Source organism: Triticum aestivum, chromosome 1A (assembly GCF_018294505.1).
Source record: "Triticum aestivum cultivar Chinese Spring chromosome 1A, IWGSC CS RefSeq v2.1, whole genome shotgun sequence".
Taxonomy (NCBI): domain Eukaryota; kingdom Viridiplantae; phylum Streptophyta; class Magnoliopsida; order Poales; family Poaceae; genus Triticum; species Triticum aestivum.
In genome coordinates, this window is record NC_057794.1 from 465933226 (window position 1) to 465952963 (window position 19738).

The following is a 19738-nucleotide window of genomic DNA, read 5'->3' on the forward strand; positions in this document are numbered from 1 at the left end:
CGACAACTAAAATTGCCATAAAAACGTTTAATTTGCTACGGTCCAAATCAAAACATTCAGGATTTACCATTTTCGTAAACTCATGAAGGAAATATAATCTAAGAGATCATAAATTTCCACCAAAACCTGTTATGACTGTTTTGGGCCTACACTAACTCTTTCTTTTCTGCTAAAAGTTTATTTTATTTTTATTGAAATATTTATTTTTTGTAGTTTATATATAACTAGTACAATGCCCGTGCGTTGCCACGGGCCTTTTAATTCTTTATTCTGATTGCACATATATACATGTATTATTGTATATAACTCGGCGAATTTTAGGCCCCTTCAAACAACACCACGTCGGCAATTTTGTCAAAGGATTCCTTTTGAATGTTGACATAATACATCTTCATCTCTCTCATACTCTGCAAAAATAAGCATATATGAAAATTCATCTTATATATTATCATATCCAACAAGTATTACAGAAGAACCATTATTTGTACAAATCTCTTCCAATTGTGTAAGACTTCAATGAGTTTTCAGGCCGCCCATCATAAAGCTTTGTGAGTTGACACTTTCAAAGCATCATCCGAAGTCATAGTTCTTATCTCCAATCTACAAAAGGGAATATATAAACACATATTTGAAAAAATCAGATAAGCCCATATACAATATATATTCATTTGTCAGCTGCTCGCTTTGAGCAAGTGATATTTCTCTCACAGCAAACAAATATTTTCCCCTAAAAACACAAACGACAACATATTTTCTTCTCATCTTATAATAAACAAAACAGTTCACTCTCTCACTCTCACCGCACGACACATGCACATCTCATTCCCCCGGACTGCTCTCCACGTCACCGTGTCGACCCGGACTGCTCTCCACGTCACCGTGTCGACGCCGCCATCTCTCCCCACCACGGCCTTTTGCTGCCGCCTTCCCTCGACGCCATGTCATTCATCCCACACCTTCCTCTCACTGCCATCTCTCCTTCCCTCCACTGTGTCGCCCGCCCCCTCCTCTCCTCTCCACGACGTCCCAGCCCAATTCCCGGTGCCAAGGAATGCACATCGCTGTAGCTGAGGGCGACCACCACAGTGTGTTTTTGCTGCCAAGTTATATGAAATGATATATATCATGCGATCCTTTTGCCTCTTTTAAAATAAAAAAAAGACTCGTGTCAAGGTATGTGCCCGCGAGTTGCCATAACACCAAACTTTATTGAGGCAATAAGAGAAGCATAAGGGGACAAATCCCAGAGAAAATGAAATAACCAAAAGAAGATTATGTTTTGGTTATGAAGCATAGACAAGGTCATCCACGAGGTGCCCCACACCGCCTCGCTCTCCATGGTAACTGTCTATCAGCTCAAACCAGACAACCGCCATTCAGCAAATCATGGATCTAGTGTGGGTTAACTCCCTCATTGTGATAAAAAAAGGTATGGACCACTCCTTTGCCGTGCACTCTTCCTTGTTCACATTCTCCTTTCATTCACCCCTCTGCATCAAGTGCCGACAACAATAGTGGCAACGGAGCGGCTGCGGATTCTTTCCATATCTGAGCACAATAAGATGGCCCTCAACCAGATTTGATTGGACTTGACACCCATGATTAGAAGGCTATCATCAACTTACTCACCGAGGTACCATCTGATGACAACAACATAATAAAATTCATTTCTTGCCGAGCTATGTCCCGTAGCAATTTCCTGACAAGCACTCAATCATAAGGACAAGTCAAGACATAACAACATATTGGCTATGCATTTCTAAAAATCTACAATACACATACCATGGTCATAATATGTGATGTCGTCTCTTTTTTCCCTTTCATATTTTTAACACCGAGTTAAAATATTCCCTTGCCTCCAATGTCATTGTGACAGTTGCAATGCTCCATGTTGTGTCTCAATGTTGTCACACAATAGGGTCCTCTATTAGATGAATTTTGATAAAGAAAGTTGGTTTGGTTATATCTTTGTAGTTTCTTATATACAAAAACTACCGTAACAAGATAAATAAGTAGAAAATTATTCTATTATTCTACACTATCGACCCTAGGCAATTAGCATCATTTAAACGGTAAAATAATGCATTTCGTTAACTTGTGATGGTCAGTAAAATAATGCATTTTGATAACTTGTGAAAATAATCAGAAAAATATCATGTTTTTCTTACTCGATAAATGGCGATGCATGTGGAGTGCACACAATCACTGAACAACCTTGGTCAAGCAACCTAAATAAAAAGTAAAAGCACCATAGTTTCTAGGAAATGACTTCAGCTCATTCATATGAAAGCATGTTTAGAAGATAGAAGTATATGAGCGCACCTGGCCATAAATTCCCTCGAAGAGAAAGGAATTATGACTGAAACATGAAGCTAGCATATGGACATCGATGATTAAATAATGAGGAATGCACTCAAGAGAAAGGAATAAAATGTTGAGTTTTTGCTTACAAGGGCAATAATTCAGATCATGTGACTTCCACTTATAATTAGCAAGAAACTTTGCATCAAACATGGCCATCAGATATGAAGTGATTATTATCGGAAAACCAGGACCAACAGTTTTGGGCATGTAGTTTCTCGTTAGCTCTGTCCGAGCCACTTTATCTCCATGATAAATCAGACCATTTAGAGAAGGAGCAAACCTGAAATTAAGTATTCCACATAAGATAGCAAACAAACTAAGCACAGTGAAGGACAACTCTGGATGCTTTACCTCATTGTGTCGTTCAACCAGTTTGACAGGGTGGAAGGAAGAGCAATAACCATGTATGGACGATACAGACCATTCCCTTTAAGATGAGCAAGAAATGCAATTGTCTAAATTGTTTTTCCAAGGCCCATTTGATCACCCAGTATCCCATTAAGCCCATTTTGCCACTGTGATATTAGCCACTTAACGCCCTTTATCTGGTAAGATTTCAACTTCCCCCTCTCAATAACGAACAAGGCTGGCTTGCTCTCTTTCCCACTGTTCTTATTCTGTTAGAGTACCATCATCAGCAGAACGATCTTCACAAGATTTTGTAAGCATGTCTGCCACTGTGGTTTTAGCCTTCGTCTGAACAACATTTTATTTCCAGTAATTAGATATAACATAAGGTCTAATTGAGGAAATGAGTTGCTTTCCCTATATATTCTTCTAACTAATAACAGAACAAGATAACACTCAGAATGATGGGCCATCTCATGGAAAATATTAAAATAAATGTTATTCAACTGACATTAACAAGTCCAAGTCAAAGTAATTTAAACCTTAGAACATCTTGAATAGTCCATTTAACCAAGATTTGTAACCTTTCGTTAAGAAAGATGCTACTAATAAAAAGGAAGTCGGGAATTTTTGATGAGTAGACATTATGAGATCAAGCTCCCCCATCTAAAGTTAATTCACGAGGAAACAACGACCAGATGAGGTAAATACACTCACTTTCAAAGTAGGTCAATGACAAACATCCCGTCTCTTCCTTGCCGAGCTACCCTCAGTAAAAACTACCCTGTTCATCATGTTGACAGGCTTCCTCTCACTGCAAATCCAACACGATTCAACCTCTTCCTAACTAAGCAACAAATTTATACATTACCTTAGAGAACAGGCAATAGCATGTCATATCATGTTTGTGTAGGTAGGTAAAATTCACTAAATGATGATATTATAGAACCAAATTCTGTAAAGAACAAAAAAACAGACATGGGAGCAATCACCATCGACCAGCCAAGAAAATGTCGATCGCCTTGGTCCCGGAGTGTACAATACAGACTGTTAGCAGTGGCAAAGGTCCATTGAAGGTGTCTGTGAGCCAGAAGAGATAAGTGCCATGTAAACTGACACAAACTTACAGTGAGTGGAGCACGGCAAGCTAGATGATGTTCCGACGAGATTGGCTGGGTCGGCAATTTTGATTTGCTGAGTCAGAGATTCGATCGAGGGGCTTTATGGCACGCCAGAAGAGGGATGGCACCCTGGCAGCGAGCTGTATCAGTTCTCCGGCGCGGACATAGCACCCCATGGCCGCGAGCTGGATCAGTTTACCGACATGGCAAATCACAGCTTTTGCTCCATTCTGGCGTTTGTGCTGGAGGACGAAGTGGTGAAGACACGAACGTGGTGGGTATGAACTGCAACACAAATTCGACAGCCAACAACAAAGGGAGCACATCTCTGAAGTAAAACAAATACACGATGCAAACAAATACATGGGAGCAAATAAAACATGTACGCATTAAGATTTAATTTGTATTTTGTCTTCTATCACTTTGGCGATCGCTTCAAAAGTATTTATCTTCGATCATAGTAGTACTTTGACTTCAAGGAACTGACACTAATACAATCAGACCTATGTAGCCTGGATGAACCCCAACTCTGTTTGATTCATCGTTTGACATCCAATTAAGATAAAAATTAATCTAGACCTACAGCTCGAATAAGCTAAATTAGAGCACTGAGTGAGCACTGCACCAGCAATCATCGTCCAAGACCATGACCAAAATGTTCAGAATTTTCTTGCTTTTTCCTCCTCACTCTGGCAATTATTCAGATTTCTTTCAGAATTAATGATCACAGCAGATTTCTTTAGAAGAAAAACATGTGTGCATCCTTTCGGTAATATACATGAAAGGCAAAAGTTCAGAATGATAAAAATTTATATTTTATTTACCTAGTAAGAAAATAGAGTTCCCATATTTTGCTGGATGAAATCTGAAGTAGTCCCTCCATATCAGCTCAAATAATACCCTGAAACCATTGCCATGTCAGGAATAGCAGTCCAGTATGAATTAGAGCATTATGTATACAAGACTTCAAACATGGAATTGAGCTTAGTCTTTCCGTTTTAGTATAAGATGATTGTCTTCCTAAAAAACACAATTTAGCACACTTCCCAATAACACCTCCTATGTCCTCTCAAGTTTCTCTAGCTCCACATCAACCCAATTAACATACTTGCCTACATAGAAGCATGGCGATATTTCATATTAAAGCTAATTAAAAGAAGAGAGCAAAATTCACGACAATATCACACTACCACCTGCCATTTTTCGGTAAGATGCCATCAGTCAAAGCATGCAGATCAGAGTCCTTCTCTCTATCATAACTAATTCTAAAAATTAGCATAAGTCTAAAAGCTTTCGAGGTGGTATGTTAAAAAGAGGGAGAGAGAGAACAAGGTAATAGACAAAGAACAGTTACACCCATTGACTGGTTTTACCTGTAGTCAAAATTAGGGAAAATATAATGAAGAGAATTCACTACTAAATCCACAGTGGTGATATCTATTACAGAAGTATCCACCAAGTGGTCGTGTTGAACCTGTAAGCCAAAACAGGGGTCAAAAAAGTGAAAGACAGACAACATGCTGGTGAACTCTGCTGTCATAATTGAAGAGTTCAAACTTAACATAAGTGAACGAATGAACTGCAGTCTTTTCTTATATAATAACAACAATCTTGACAGCAACTTTTTTCCCATCATGTGTTGTGGACGCATGGACTTGCACAAGAAAAGCACTTGCAAGCAGGACAATGAAGAATTATGCAAAAACCTACACCAACGGGAATAGGGGAAAGCCAAATTTTATGTCAGAGTTTCTTCTAAGCTAAAAACAAGCTGAGCATAAATCCAGGTTCTGATTCAAGGTGAATACTCTGTTGGCCAACAACTGAACTAAGCACACTCAGTCTGATTGTTTGGTTTTGCTAATCAATACAACAACGAAGTTAGTTCAGAAGGGTGTAAGACAATGCCGTGATGCAATGAAGGAACTAAGAGTTTGTGGCAATTCTCCATTCTCTTTCTTGATGACTCCGCGGACGACCTCTTGAGCATCGGCGCCCTCATCGTCTGCACATACACCTGTGGTAGTACAAGCAAACAAGCAGCTGTTCCACAGCCACAAAATTATGCAATCTTACCACAGATGAATCCAAAGTGAATTCAGGCGTATCCTCACAGAGTTAGGAATTCCTTTCCGTACCAGTTGTGCGATGTGCTGGCCGAGCTTGATGTAGATGTTGCCGTTGCGAAAGCAGAGCTCCTGGAGTCGGTTGGCGGAGTGGCCGCCCTGCGTGCACCCACTTTGTAGGAAGGGAGGAGACATGCAATCGGAGAGGAGAGGGATGCGGGCGCCGCCAGGCCGCTGGATCGCGCGTGGCCGCGTTCGCCGGATCCCACCCCGCGTGCGCCCACTTCGTGGTTAGGGAGGCGACGTGTGACCAGAGAGGCCAGGGATGTGGGCGACACCGGGCCTCTGGATCGCGTGCGGCCGCGTTCGCCGGAGCCCGCACCGCGTGCGCCCACTTTGTGGTTAGGGGGGAGACCGGTCTGGCCGGAGAGGAGGGGGAGCGGGCATCCTTCGCCGGTGGCCGCCCACGCTCGAGGGAGGGGTAGCGGCGGCGGGGAACCCTAGGCAGAAGATCGAGAGGCGGCGGCGAAGGGATGGAGCGGCGCCGGCTTTGATGTGGGAGGGCGGCGGCGAAGGGATGGAGCGGCGGCGGCGAAGGGATGGAGGGCGGCGGCGGGCGAATGAGGGCAGAGAGTCGTGCGTGCGACTATTTCTCGCTCGAGGGCAGGAGACCTCCCTCGTACGTGCGGGCGATTGGTTTAGGATTTTTTTTCGCTGCTTAATTTTCGCCGGTTTTTTTTTCTGGTTAATTTTCGTTCGTGTCAGTTCGATGCGACGGGAGGTTGGGCGCGTGGGGGAGGGGGCGGGACTCGATGGTGGGGTTTTTTTTGGTTTTTCACGGCTGAGAGGGAGGTGAGAGGAAGTACAAAAAAATACAAAAAAAACCGGGTGAGGTGGGACGAAAATAAAACCCGAAACGCGACCTACCAACTGAGACATTAGGATAAACTAGAAGAACGCCCGTGCGTTGCAACGGGGCCACATTAACTTTAAGAGTTCAATATTAATCATGTTAATAATACATTTAATATTCTCATACATATCAAGTGACACTGGCGATCTTTTTTTTAATTTAGCAACGGACTCAGTTGCAACGGGCTCTTTATACATATCGGACAACTCGCTACTGCTTAAACTATAACTATGGCTACCAATATTTTTTTGTCAATTTAGCTCAGCAATAGTGCCTGGCTTAATAGACTGCTTTGCATTCACCCCTTAGAAGACAGAGAGAACCAACTCAACATGTCAGAAGATTAACAGAAATTCCATTTGTATTGTATGAACATATAGCAGGAGCACCAACACATAGATCAGCAGAGAGCAGAGCACAGCATGCGCACACTCGGGCCATCTATATCATACACACATCAACGCACACACGCATCACGCTGGCATACACATACAGAAAAGCAGGCACACACGCATCATGCGCATTGGCTGGTGCGACGCATGCAGAGCAAGTACGTACGCACGGAGAGTAAGCTAGCAAGCACGCACGCGTCCAACCCCGCCCCTGCATGCGCTGGCAGGAGGTGAGGCAGCAAGGAAGACTGCACATTGAAGCTGTCCATGCAAGGCTGGAGGTGCTGGGCCGGCGACGGCGGTGTCGGGACGGCGCTTGATTCGTTCCTGGTGGCGTGGAGCTTGGGGCGGCAACGCGGCGATAGCTAGTGCTCGGGGATGGGGGTTTGGGGCGGGGGCAGTCGACCCGATGGCTGGCGAGTTAACGGGCTCGGGCGGCTGGAAATTCGGCGGGTGGCGGCGGCACAGCGCGAGGATGGGACAGGCGGAAAACCTAGCGGGCGTTCAACTACCAATACCCACGCCTTTTTTTAGGGGAATTGCTTGTGAAAATAACATGCGACGACGACTTAGCGAGCGGATCCCCTTAAAAAAGACATAGCGAGCAGATTCCCTTAAAACTGGTAGGAACGGATACAATTGATGACGTTGATAAATAGTGGTGAATGTTGGCCTAATTTACTATCATCATGCATGAAAACGAATCATCAAGAAAAGGAATATTTCCTATTACTATATTCATAGGAAGCTTTCTAATCTCTGCTACCAAACAGTTTCTGCCCAAACAAGAAAGAAAAGTTATGGACGTGATTCGGAAGGAAACAAACGTTATGAAGATTAATTAATTTAGATTTAATCTTTAGAGATTGATTGTAATTGATTCTTTTACATAAAGACATTACTAAATAATTTGCATCAGTATGGAAAATTCTGATCCGTTTAGTTTTCTTCGTTGTGTGAGAGGGTGAAGTGAAAATAAACCGATGAAGTGAGAGAGGCGACGAAGAAAATCTACGACGGTTAACCTACAAAAAAACCGGACGAAAGTGGTGGGACGAAAAAAAACCTGGAAGCGAGACTACCAACTGCTCTATTAGGAGTAAAGAAAAATATCTTCTTATCTCCTTTTGCCCGTACCTTTCTTGCATCTTCCTCCTCGAGTCCCTCTGACCTCTGCCAATCCAACCCAGCACGGCCTCCGCATCGCCTGCCCTACAGCCGCCGCCGCGCCATCGCAGCCTACCGTCCCGGCCGACGCTTTCAACCCCCCCACCCCCACCCCAAGGCCTCTCACGCGCGTCGCCGTCATCACCGCTCCCGATCTCCGCATCGCGAGATCGCGTTCCTGCTGTCTCCACCTCGTCCGCAGTCTCCGGTCATTGAGCCTTTGAGGTATGAGCTTGGTTTCATCCAGTGATTAGTCAAACCCCGCCGGCCTCCAGAATTTCTGGGTGCAGCGGTGCGCACCCGGCAGATCTGCCCCTGCTCTTACGATTGGTTTGGGAGACCTGTCCATGTCTTGCTGCTATGATTCTGCCCGTAGGAAAGGGGTCCTGTTTAGACTAATAAAAGTCGCCCTTTTGCCGTGTCTTTATAGCTATATAATTGAAGCAAATGAGTACGGTGCCTTTTGTTTCTTTAGGTTGTGGATTACTTTTTGATTTGGACCTTTGGTTCCGTATATCATCCTCGTATCCGTGCAAAAGTACGTCACTTCATAGTGTTCGTAGCTTCAGCTTAATGAGAATTAGGGAGATGGTTATAGAGGTGCTTCCCATATCAATGCAGTTTATGCTTTATAAATCATCTGTTTGTTGTAGACTTGTAGATCATCTGTTTGAGTAGTATCGTAGCGTCATGTTTATGTTTCAAAGCCTGCCTGTCTGCTCAAAGAATGAAGAAATCGATTTGCATTTACCTGTTCTGTGTTTCATCTTGGAATATACAGCTCAATAGTTGCTTATGACGTTTCCTTTGCAATAATACTGAAGTCTTTGGTGTTTTTTTCTCTCTGAGAAAGTCCTGATTGTTTGTGTTCATGGACATATCCATTGGCATTCTGGTAGCTGGTTTGAATTATTCTGCACCCTAACATTGTATGTTGGATCAGTAACATATCTAGATGATAGTACTGCAGTCCTGCCAGGGCATACATGCAGATCAGATGTGTTAGTTCCTTTTTTATTTTTTGCCTCCCATGTTTTTTGTGCTAGATGTGCTCTCAGAAATATGAGCCCTGAACATGGTTCTTTTTGGTTTTCTGTTATGGGCCAACTATCTTCCCATGAATGATTAGATGCAACAGGGACTTATACTACTCGCCATAATCCATGGTGTAGCATGATACCTGTTATGTGATAACGTGTTAGCCTTTTTCTTTTAGTACAGTATAAATTAAGCTTCTAACTAACGCTGTATGTTTGATTCCTCATTAGTTAGTACTGAAGCAATATATAGTGTTGTTATAAGTCGTCCTTTTCTATGTAGCGAGATTATGACTGTTTAAAATGCCTGGAAATTTTGTTGGGGTTGATTGTTTCTTACTTTCTTGGTGCCGCGTTGATAAGATATTTCTACTTTCTAATGAAACTCTGGGTGTTGCTTTGTAGCACTAGTCACTCAAGGTTTTGACCATGATGTAAGTTGAAACAGATTATGATTTTTCATTTCACATTTTCTAACTATTGTTCATTCCATTGCAGTTACTGGCAGTTTCAGCTAGACAATAATCATGAGTCTTGCTTGTCTCGTATGCCATGGCATGAACAGCCCCTCACACTCTCTTAGAAGCTACTCGGTGTCGAGTTCAGAGGAGGACAACCGATGTGGAGCTGTTGTTTCCTGCTTAACTCGGAGAGTAACGCCGGCTGGATCTGCTAGTGTTGGGACATCAAAGGTGACCCCCTTTCCATCCATAGCGGCTGGTCAAGGCACCGAGGGCACTCCTCGCCTTCAACGAAGCCGTGCTGTGTCCAGGGACCTTGTCAGAGACTGGAACTTTGATGAAGCCGTAGTTGCAAACTAGATTAGGCGTCAGCTGTTCCCAGTTGGATTCCGCACTCTTACTTATTCAGGAGGAGACTCCATCAATTTGGTGTACATTTTTTTGCTAGTATACTCTATGTCTATCAGTACTTTTCAGTTGAGACTATCGGTCTATGCTCACTTCTCATGAGCAGTTTGTGGCTTGGTAACATATGAAGGCCAACCTGTGTAGATAGAATAAATTTTAGGGTATTTTTCCTATTTCTAAAAGTGGATATGCTATCCTGTACTTCCTGTATATTATGAAATATCTAATTTCCTATAATTGCTGGGAAAATGGCCACTGGGATTTTCATGCGTTGCGGTTGGCATTTCTTTGCCACATGATAACACTGCAGTGGTCAATTGTATCAGCTATTTCTCTTGTGCACAAAACTTGCGTAAAAATTCATCAGCATGCTATATTTTCATTGATAAAATGCTGAAAAGCAAGGATGTTAAGTACTTCTCCATAAATGATTTACAAGGTCTTTTCCACCCAAATCAGTGAACATCAATTATTTCCCATCTTAGGTTGTCGAAGCAACATATTATTTTCATTTCTGACCTGCAGGTAAAGACAATTACATTACACCAAATGAAAAGTTTGAAACAAAGCAAATCGCTCGCAAGTTCACAACCAAGAAAATGGTGAACTATCTGTTGTACAACAATGGCATGTTTTCCTATTTTCCCAATGGGCATGCTTTTAATATAATGCTGGCGAAGATGCCTTCAGCACGCTATTTTTTATTGAACCGCGGCAGGGGCCTTGAGCAGAGCCATTGCGTCTTTTATCTTCTCCATCGCAGATTGTAGCGTTGACAGTGCAGCAGCGTAGGAGATACGAATGCCCTTGTCATCCCCAAATGCATCTCCAGGGACAAGCGCGACCTGTGATGCAAGAGAAAACACCTTAGATACCCACCTACCCATTGATCTTGTTTATGTCGACTGACGCACTCGAAATGGGTGTAACCGTCACCTGTGCTTTCTCTAGCAGGAACATGCAGAGGGTCTCAGAGTCCTTGATAGTGCCAAAACCCTCTACCTCGGATCCGTAGTAGGAGCTGAAGTCGAGGAACAAATAGAAAGCACCCTGAAAATTGCGAAGCTTAGCTACCTTCCTGATATAGATATGTCACATAGTCGCGTCGCAGTCGAGAGGCTTACCTGAGGTTCTGATATTTTTACCCCTGGCAGTTCCCTGAAACTTCTTACAAGGTAATCCCGGCGCTCCTGGAATGCTTTGACCATGGTTGAAACTGCTTCACCGCCGGCATAACCAAGGTTCAAGGCTGCAAGCCCTGCCTTCTGCGATATACTACTGGCACCAGATGTGTACTGTGTAGTAAACAACTCACTATTATCAGGACAATTAAAAAAAAAATCAAGACTGGATATATGTGAGCCAATTTCTACAACATCATCAGGAACTGTCATCATTGGGGATCAAAATAAGTTCTGCAAGACTATGATTGCTATCTTTATATTAATTACAGTAAGTAAAGATGGTGGTACTGGACCTAATGGTGGCTGATGTTTAAATAATTTAGAGACTCAGGGCTGCACTCTACTACCAGTGAATTGAGCACTTTCGGGTACAGTGTTGCTGAATTAAGGATGTAAAGACAAACTTAGGATCTCTGGTGAGCTGGGCCTACCTTTCTAACCATCAGCAAAGAAAAAAAGGGGGTGATAACTAAAATAGGGAATTAGGAAGTTGCAACATTCTATAGCAGATATAGTAGCACAAAATGATTCAGATGAAAGAAAAGAGAGACAAATACTCACCTGGCTTTGGATCTTTCCACAAGCTGAGACAAAATGTTTAGGGGCAGCTAAGTATCCAAGTCGCCAGCCAGTCATAGCAAAAGCCTATAAAAATTTTGTTCAGTAAATATCAAGATATTCCAACTTGAGCTAGATCATGCATATCTAGAGAACATGGACATCTGTTTCTTCAGTTATCAAGTCTTAATTGAAAGAACACCTAAATTTATACTCCCTCCTCTTCTTTATGCAAGGCATATTTTGATTACTCAAATCCAAGCATTGACGAATACTTGATCTAATAATATGTGGGTTATGTTCCACAAAATTGTTATTTATTGCATTCATCATCACAAAGAGAGAATAAAATAAAAACAACCGTGTTACCTTAGAAAATCCATTTACAGTTAATGTTCGGTCATACATTCCAGGTAATGCAGCAAAGCTTGTGTGTTTAGCAGGATGATAGATAATATGCTCATAGATCTCATCAGATAGAACCTGCAAAAATGGTTAAAAGCACGACACATCAAAAATAGTGATGAACTGCTGACACAAAAGATCTTGAATAATCTGAATAACATACAAAAGGTCAAAGTGCAGACCAGGAGCCTAGGATACTTCTTGACTATAGCAGCAATCTCCTCAAGCAGCTCCTTAGGATACACAGAGCCTGTTGGATTAGATGGAGAGCATAGAATCAAGAGCCTTGATTTTTCAGTGATCACTGAGGCAAGTGACTCTGGCTTTAGCAGGAAATTGTCTGATATGCTTGTCGGGAGGATCACTGGTGTTGCACCAGCCAACCTAGCCATTTCAGGATAGCTGACCCAAAATGGTGCTGGTATCAAAACCTAAAATAAGATAAAACTCAACATTTTCAAAGAATGGGGTGCAAATCAATGCAGTGCTAAGAATAGTAAGATGATATAATTATATGGCTTGTTTACTCCAGATTAAGCTATAAATATCTGCAGTTCAAATAAGAAAAATCAAGCAATCAGTTAGGCTTGTAACCTGCAGGGATATTTTCTAAAATAAAAGATTAGTTTTTCAGATAATGGAAGAGAAGCCTCCCCTGGCCCCTGCATCCGAAGATACACACAGCCCCAAATTTTATTTTATTTTTGAAGAGAGGCAAAAGATTTGACTCATTCATTAAATAAGAGGAATAGAGTTTATGGTCGTGTTACAACTTACAACACAGACAGTGCCGCAACAACCCAAATAAAAGTGACCAACTACTCTCGCGTCATCAGGTATCCCAAAATTATTACAAAGCTCTTTACAATATCAAGGAGCCAAAAGGAAGTGACAAACTACAAAGAATGTGACAAAACAGAAATTTATAAGATAGGATCATACATAAAATATTACTATTACATTGGTAAGGGCATTTTATCTAAATGGCTCAGTAGAGATAGGATCACACAAACAATAAGGAGACACAATAATGACAAGGCATGGAAGACCCAAACAATATTTGCGGTTTAACAAAAAAAGAATGAAGCAATCCGCTAACTTTTATGGGCTGGGAACGACAAAATGACTGCAGGATAAGCACTTGGTGCTGCTATTTTCATGGTATGGCACTTTATGAAATATATTTCTCCTAACAAATTGCAGTGTGCAGAGATGATAACTTTACCTCATCACCAGGTGAGCAGACAGCAAGAACAGCTTGTGTAATGCACTGCTTAGCTCCATTGCTCACTAGCACCTGATCTGGGCTGTAGGTTAGACCATTCTCCTCTGCATATCGATAACCAAACAACAAGGAAGTCAATTAGACTACTTATCCAATCTGAATATTCTGCAAACAAGAAATTGATCCGGGCGCACGCACCCTGAAGCTTGTTGCAGATGGCTTTCCTCAGCTCCATAGTCCCTGCATTAGGTGTGTACCTTGTAGACCCATCCCTGATTGCATTTATCCCAGCCTGGGCGAAAAACAAAATTTAAATGCTGAATCCAATTTTACTACTCTGAAGTCTGCTACTGTATTATATAAGAGGAAAATTGGATTCAGAATGCATTAAATTTTGCTACTCCGGCTGGCAAAATTTGAATGCTGAATGAATCCAATTTTGCTACTCTGAAGCCTACTAGTATTATATGTAAGAGGGAAATGATAGTACAAGAACAGCAGGCGTGCCTGTAGAATGCATTACTCTGAAGTCTACTGTATTAAGTTTCAATGAGACAAAGGGGAATTTGAAGCGAGCTAACAATCTCTTTTGTCGCTCAATACAGTTAATCTGACTGGTAGTTTGACTGCTATCGTTCGCGATCCAAGTCATGTCGCTAAGATCCAAATCATTCCGCGATCCAGGCACCAGGAACGGGGCGGAGGACAGTTACTTGATTTCCTCCCCGTTTCCCATTGCAAAAATAAATAAATAACAAGAACGGCGGTCACCTCCGCGATCACCGCCGGCGTGTCGAAGTCGGGCTCCCCAGCGGCGAGTCCGATGACGGGCACCCCGGCCTGCCGCAGCGCGCTGGCCATGTCGGTGATGGCCATGGTCTTGGACGGCCGCAGCGCGCTCACCCGCGGGCTGATGGACGTGTCCACCGCCTCCGCCTGCGCCCTCACCGCCGCCATCCTGAACCTCCCCGCGGACGCCCTGCAACCAGAGAAGCAAGCAAAATCAAATCTTTACCCCCAACGGCAGCGGACAGATGAATCGGGATGGGCAGAGCTGCGGAGGGGCCGCCGCGACTCACCTGGAGAAGGAGAGGGAGCCTGCGCCCGGGGAGGGCTTGGTGGGGAGGGTGAAGGACGAGGAGGGGGACGAGGAGGACGGGGTGGAGAGGGAGGAGAACGCCATTGGAGCTGTCTGTTTACCTTGCTGGTGCGTGAAGTTGCAGGTTCTTCAGGCTATATTTTGGGGGGGCGGCGAGGGGAAGGTGGGGGTGGGGGTAGGTGGGCGGCGACCGGAGTTTTGCGGGCCTGCTGCTTGGGGTTGGCTGCTGTCAAAAAGAAAAGAAAAGATGGTTGTTGGCTGTCAACGTGATCAATGACGAAAGTTATATCGGATGAATTCACTTTCGGAATGTAGTGAAAAATCGTATTTCTAAGTTTCAAAACTTAGGAAAGAAAATCATGCTTAGTTTCAAAAACTTAGGAAAATTCCATGTATAAAGGTATTGGGTGGAAATTTACCTACGTTAAATTTCATTAAAAAAAGACTGATCATTTCTGACATGTGTAAAGATGAGAAAATGCGGAAGCTACAGTAGTTGTGACTACACCCAATACATGAACTATTCGCAAAAAATAGACTTATGAAAATTATTTTTCACTAAGTTCTAAAAGTGGGTCATATGTTACCCCAGTTTTTTAAAATGCATATACTAGATTAATGGCAGACATGTAAGCTCTACGGCCCACGGTGTAGTCGTAATATATCATTCATAATCTTTGCAAGTGTGTTTAGCATCGAGCTTTTTTGTATAATTGTGGTATGCTAAATTGTTCTGAGAAGTCGAGTAATTAGTTGTTCAATTATCTGGTAATCAATTTAATGTACATATTCTTTGTTGACGAACACATGTGACGAAACGTGAGAGAACGAACTATTATTGGTTCAATTTGTTTATATCTACCTTGTTTATGAAGAGATCAACACAGTTGTCTAAATTATTAGTGCAAAGCTAAAAAAGTAAAGTACACTAAACAACACTCTTAAAAAATTATGTCTGAACCTCGGTGTAACTTTGTGTTGCAAAGCTAGGTTCGAGCAACAGGTGTGTAGATGTAACGTGGGTCCGGAAACTCAACAAGAGACTTATCGAGACCCCTTCCTCGTTCCCTCCACCCCTTCTCTCACCATCCCCCGTCTTCATTGGCGGTGAGTGCTACTTCTTGAGTTTGTGTTGTTTTTTTCCTTAAAAAAGAAAGGGTGATGCAGCACAATAGAGATAAGTATTTCTCTCGGTTAAGAACCAAGGTATCAATCCAGTAGGAGAAGAACGCGCGAATCACCAATACCTGTACAAACAATCAAACACTTGCACCCAACGCGTTAAAGGGGCTGTCAATCCCTTCACAGTCACTTGCAAATGTGAGATCTGATAGAGATAGATAAATAAAAGATCAAATATTTTTGGGTCTTTTGGTTTATAGATCTGAAAATAAAAGATTGTAAAATATTATATCGGAAACTAATATGATGGAAAATAGACCTGAGGACCATAGGTTTCACAAGAGGCTTCTCTCATGAAGGTAAATAATATGATGTGTGAACAAATTATTGTCGAACAATTGATAGAAAAGCGCAAAGTTAGGACGATATCCAAGGCAATGATTATGCAATCACGTCCGTGTCAAGTAGACGGACTCCTGCTTGCATCTACTACTATTACTCCACACATCAACCGCTATCCAGCATGCATCTAGAGTATTAAGTTCATAAAGAACGGAGTAACGCCTTAAGTAAGATGACATGATGTAGAGGAATAAACTCATGCAATATGATATAAACCCCATCTTTTTATCCTCGATGGCAACAATTCAATACGTGTCTCGCTACCCCTACTTTGTCACTAGGTGAAATCACGCAAGATGGAACCCAAAGCTAAGCACATCTCCTTGCAAGAAAAACCAATCTAGTTGGCCAAACCAAATCGATAATTCAAAGAGAAATACAAAGATATCAAATCATGCATAAAGAATTCAGAGAAGATTCAAATAATATTCATAGATAAGCTAATCATAAATCCACAATTCATCGAATCTTGACAAACACACTGCAAAAGAATATTACATCAGATAGATCTCCAAGAGCATCGAGGAGAACATGGTATTGAGAATCAAAGAGAGAGAAGAAGCCATCTAGCTACTAGCTATGGACCCGTAGGTCTGATGTAAACTACTCACGTTTCATCGGAAGGGCAGTAGGGTTGATGTAGATGCCCTCCGTGATCGAATCCCCCTCCGGTAGGATGCCGGAAAAGGCCCCAAGATGGGATCTCAGGGGAACAGAAGGTTGCGGCGGTGGAAAAGTGTTTTCGTGGATGCTCCTGGTGGTTCTGGAATATATGTGAATATATAGGGCAAATGGATAGGTCAGAGGTGTCCCGAGGAGGTGACAAGGTAGGGGCGCCCCCCCCTGTCGGGGAATGTAACATGCAATTTCAGAATTTTCCTACGATCACGCAAGATCTATCTAGGAGATGCATAGCAACGAGAGAGGGAGAGTGTGTCCACGTACCCTCGTAGACCGAAAGAGGAAGCGTTAGGTTAATGCGGTTGATGTAGTCGAACGTCTTCATGATCCAACCGATCTTAGTACCGAACATACGGCACCTCCGAGTTCAGCACACATTCAGCTCGATGACGTCCCTTGAACTCTTGATCCATCTGAGGGGCGAGGGAGAGTTCCGTCAGCATGACGGCGTGGTGACGGTGATGGTGATGTGATCCGTGCAGGGCTTCGCCTAAGCACTACGACGCTATGACCGGAGGAATAAACGGTGGAGGGGGTACCGCACACGGCTAAGAGAACTATTGGTCTCCCTTTGGGGTGCCCCCGCCCCCGTATATAAAGGAGGGGAGGAGGAGGCGGCCGGCCGGCCGGGAGGGGGTGCGCCAAGGGGGAGTCCTACTAGGACTCCTAGTCCTAGTAGGATTCGCCCCCCTTTCCTTTCTTCACCGGAGGGAAAAGGAAGGAGAGGGAGAGGGAGAGGGAAAGGGGGGCCGCGCCCCTCCTCCTTGTCCTATTCGGACTCCCTAGGAGGGGGCGCATGCCACCCCTCCCCCCCCTGTGCAGGCTTCCCTGTTGGGGAACATAGTAATTTCAAAAAAATTCCTACACACACGCAAGATCATGGTGATGCATAGCAACAAGAGGGGAGAGTGTGTCCACGTACCCTCGTAGACCGAAAGCGGAAGCGTTAGCACAACACGGTTGATGTAGTCGTACGTCTTCACGATCCGACCGATCAAGTACCGAACGCACGGCACCTCCGAGTTCTGCACACGTTCAACTAGATGACGTCCCTCGAACTCTGATCCAGCCGAGCTTTGAGGGAGAGTTCCGTCAGCACGACGGTGTGGTGACGATGTTGATGTTCTACCGTCGCAGGGCTTTGCCTAAGCACCGTTACTATATTATCGAGGTGGACTATGGTGGAGAGGGGCACCGCACACGACTAAAAGATCCAAGAGATCAATTGTTGTGTCTATGGGGTGCCCCTCTCCTCCGTATATAAAGGGGGAGGAGAGGGCCGGCCAAGGGGAGGAGGCGCGCCCAAGGGGGGAGTCCTACTCCCACCGGGAGTAGGACTCCTCCTTTTCCTATTTGGAGAGGGAGAGGGAAGGAAGAGGAAGGAGGGAGGAAGGAAAGGGGGCCGGCCCCCTCCCAATTCGGATTGGGCTTGGGGGGGGGGGGCGCCCCCTCCCTTGATCATTTCCCCTCCTTTCCACTAAAGCCCATTAAGGCCCATATACCTCCCGGGGAGTTCCGATAACCTCCCGGTGCTCCGGTATTATCCCGATCTCACCCGGAACCATTCCGGTATCCAAATATAGTCGTCCAATATATCGATCTTTACGTCTCGACCATTTCGAGACTCCTCGTGATGTCCGTGATCACATCCGGGACTCCGAACTACCTTTGGTACATCAAAACACATAAACTCATAATATAACCGTTATTGAACTTTAAGCGTGCGGACCCTACGGGTTCGAGAACTATGTAGACATGACCGGGACACGTCTCCGGTCAATAACCAATAGCGGAACCCGGATGCTCATATTGGCTCCTACATATTCTATGAAGATCTTTATCGGTCAAACCGCATAACAACATACGTTGTTCCCTTTGTCATCGGTATGTTACTTGCCCGAGATTCGATCATCGGTATCTCAATACCTAGTTCAATCTCGTTACCGGCAAGTCTCTTTACTCGTTCTGAAATACATCATACCACAACTAACTCATTAGTTACAATGCTTGCAAGGCTTATAGTGATGTGTATTACTGAGTGGGCCCAGGGATACCTCTCCGACGATCGGAGTGACAAATCCTAATCTCAAAATACGCCAACTCAACAAGTACCTTCGGAGACACCTGTAGAGCACCTTTATAATCACCCAGTTATGTTGTGACGTTTGGTAGCACACAAAGTGTTCCTCCGGTAAACGGGAGTTGCATAATCTCATAGTCATAGGAACATATATAAGTCATGAAGAAAGCAATAGCAGCATACTAAACGATCAAGTGCTAAGCTAACGGAATGGGTCAAGTCAAACACATCATTCTCCTAATGATGTGATCCCATTAATCAAATGACAACTCATGTCTATGGTTAGGAAACTTAACCATCTTTGATTAACGAGCTAGTCAAGTAGAGGCATACTAGTGACACTATGTTTGTCCTAGTGACACTATGTTTGTCTATGTATTCACACATGTATTATGTTTCCGGTTAATACAATTCTAGCATGAATAATAAACATTTATCATGAAATAAGGAAATAAATAATAACTTTATTATTGCCTCTAGGGCATATTTCCGGCAGTCTCCCACTTGCAGTAGAGTCAATAATCTAGTTCACATCGCCATGTGATTTAACACCAATAGTTCACATCACCATGTGATTAACACCCATAGTTCACATCTTCATGTGACCAACACCCAAAGGGTTTACTAGAGTTGATAATCTAGTTCACATCGCTATGTGATTAACACCCAAAGAATACTAAGGTGTGATCATGTTTTGCTTGTGAG

The 19738-nt window shown here is 43.4% G+C and overlaps 2 protein-coding genes across 2 annotated transcripts; one reads left to right on the plus strand and one right to left on the minus strand.

Annotated features, from left to right (window-relative positions):
* The first annotated feature begins 8338 nt into the window (after positions 1 to 8338).
* Positions 8339 to 10514, plus strand: LOC123057130 (uncharacterized). The gene is made up of 2 exons (XM_044480258.1): positions 8339 to 8596; positions 9907 to 10514. Exon 2 carries the CDS (start codon positions 9936 to 9938, stop codon positions 10227 to 10229), a length of 294 nt encoding a protein of 97 aa, XP_044336193.1. The 5' UTR covers positions 8339 to 8596; positions 9907 to 9935; the 3' UTR covers positions 10230 to 10514.
* Positions 10515 to 10719: 205 nt separating this feature from the next.
* On the minus strand, positions 10720 to 14990 carry LOC123057120 (bifunctional aspartate aminotransferase and glutamate/aspartate-prephenate aminotransferase). The gene is made up of 10 exons (XM_044480254.1): positions 14729 to 14990; positions 14421 to 14628; positions 13848 to 13941; positions 13650 to 13753; positions 12607 to 12855; positions 12389 to 12502; positions 12023 to 12106; positions 11402 to 11572; positions 11214 to 11327; positions 10720 to 11122 (listed from the first exon to the last, which is right to left on the minus strand). The coding sequence occupies exons 1-10, from the start codon at positions 14830 to 14832 to the stop codon at positions 10979 to 10981; spliced, it is 1386 nt and encodes a 461-aa protein (XP_044336189.1). The 5' UTR covers positions 14833 to 14990; the 3' UTR covers positions 10720 to 10978.
* Between the last annotated feature and the right edge of the window lie 4748 nt (positions 14991 to 19738).

Coding starts and splice junctions, on each gene's coding strand:
- LOC123057130 (XM_044480258.1), top strand. CDS start 9,936: ATGAGTCTTGCTTGTCTCGTATGCCATGGCATGAACAGCCCCTCACAC.
- LOC123057120 (XM_044480254.1), bottom strand. CDS start 14,832: ATGGCGTTCTCCTCCCTCTCCACCCCGTCCTCCTCGTCCCCCTCCTCG. Junction 12,856..13,649: donor TCTGCTCACCTGGTGATGAG/GTAAAGTTATCA, acceptor ATCTTATTTTAG/GTTTTGATACCAGCACCATT. Junction 12,503..12,606: donor AGAAGTATCCTAGGCTCCTG/GTCTGCACTTTG, acceptor CCATTTTTGCAG/GTTCTATCTGATGAGATCTA.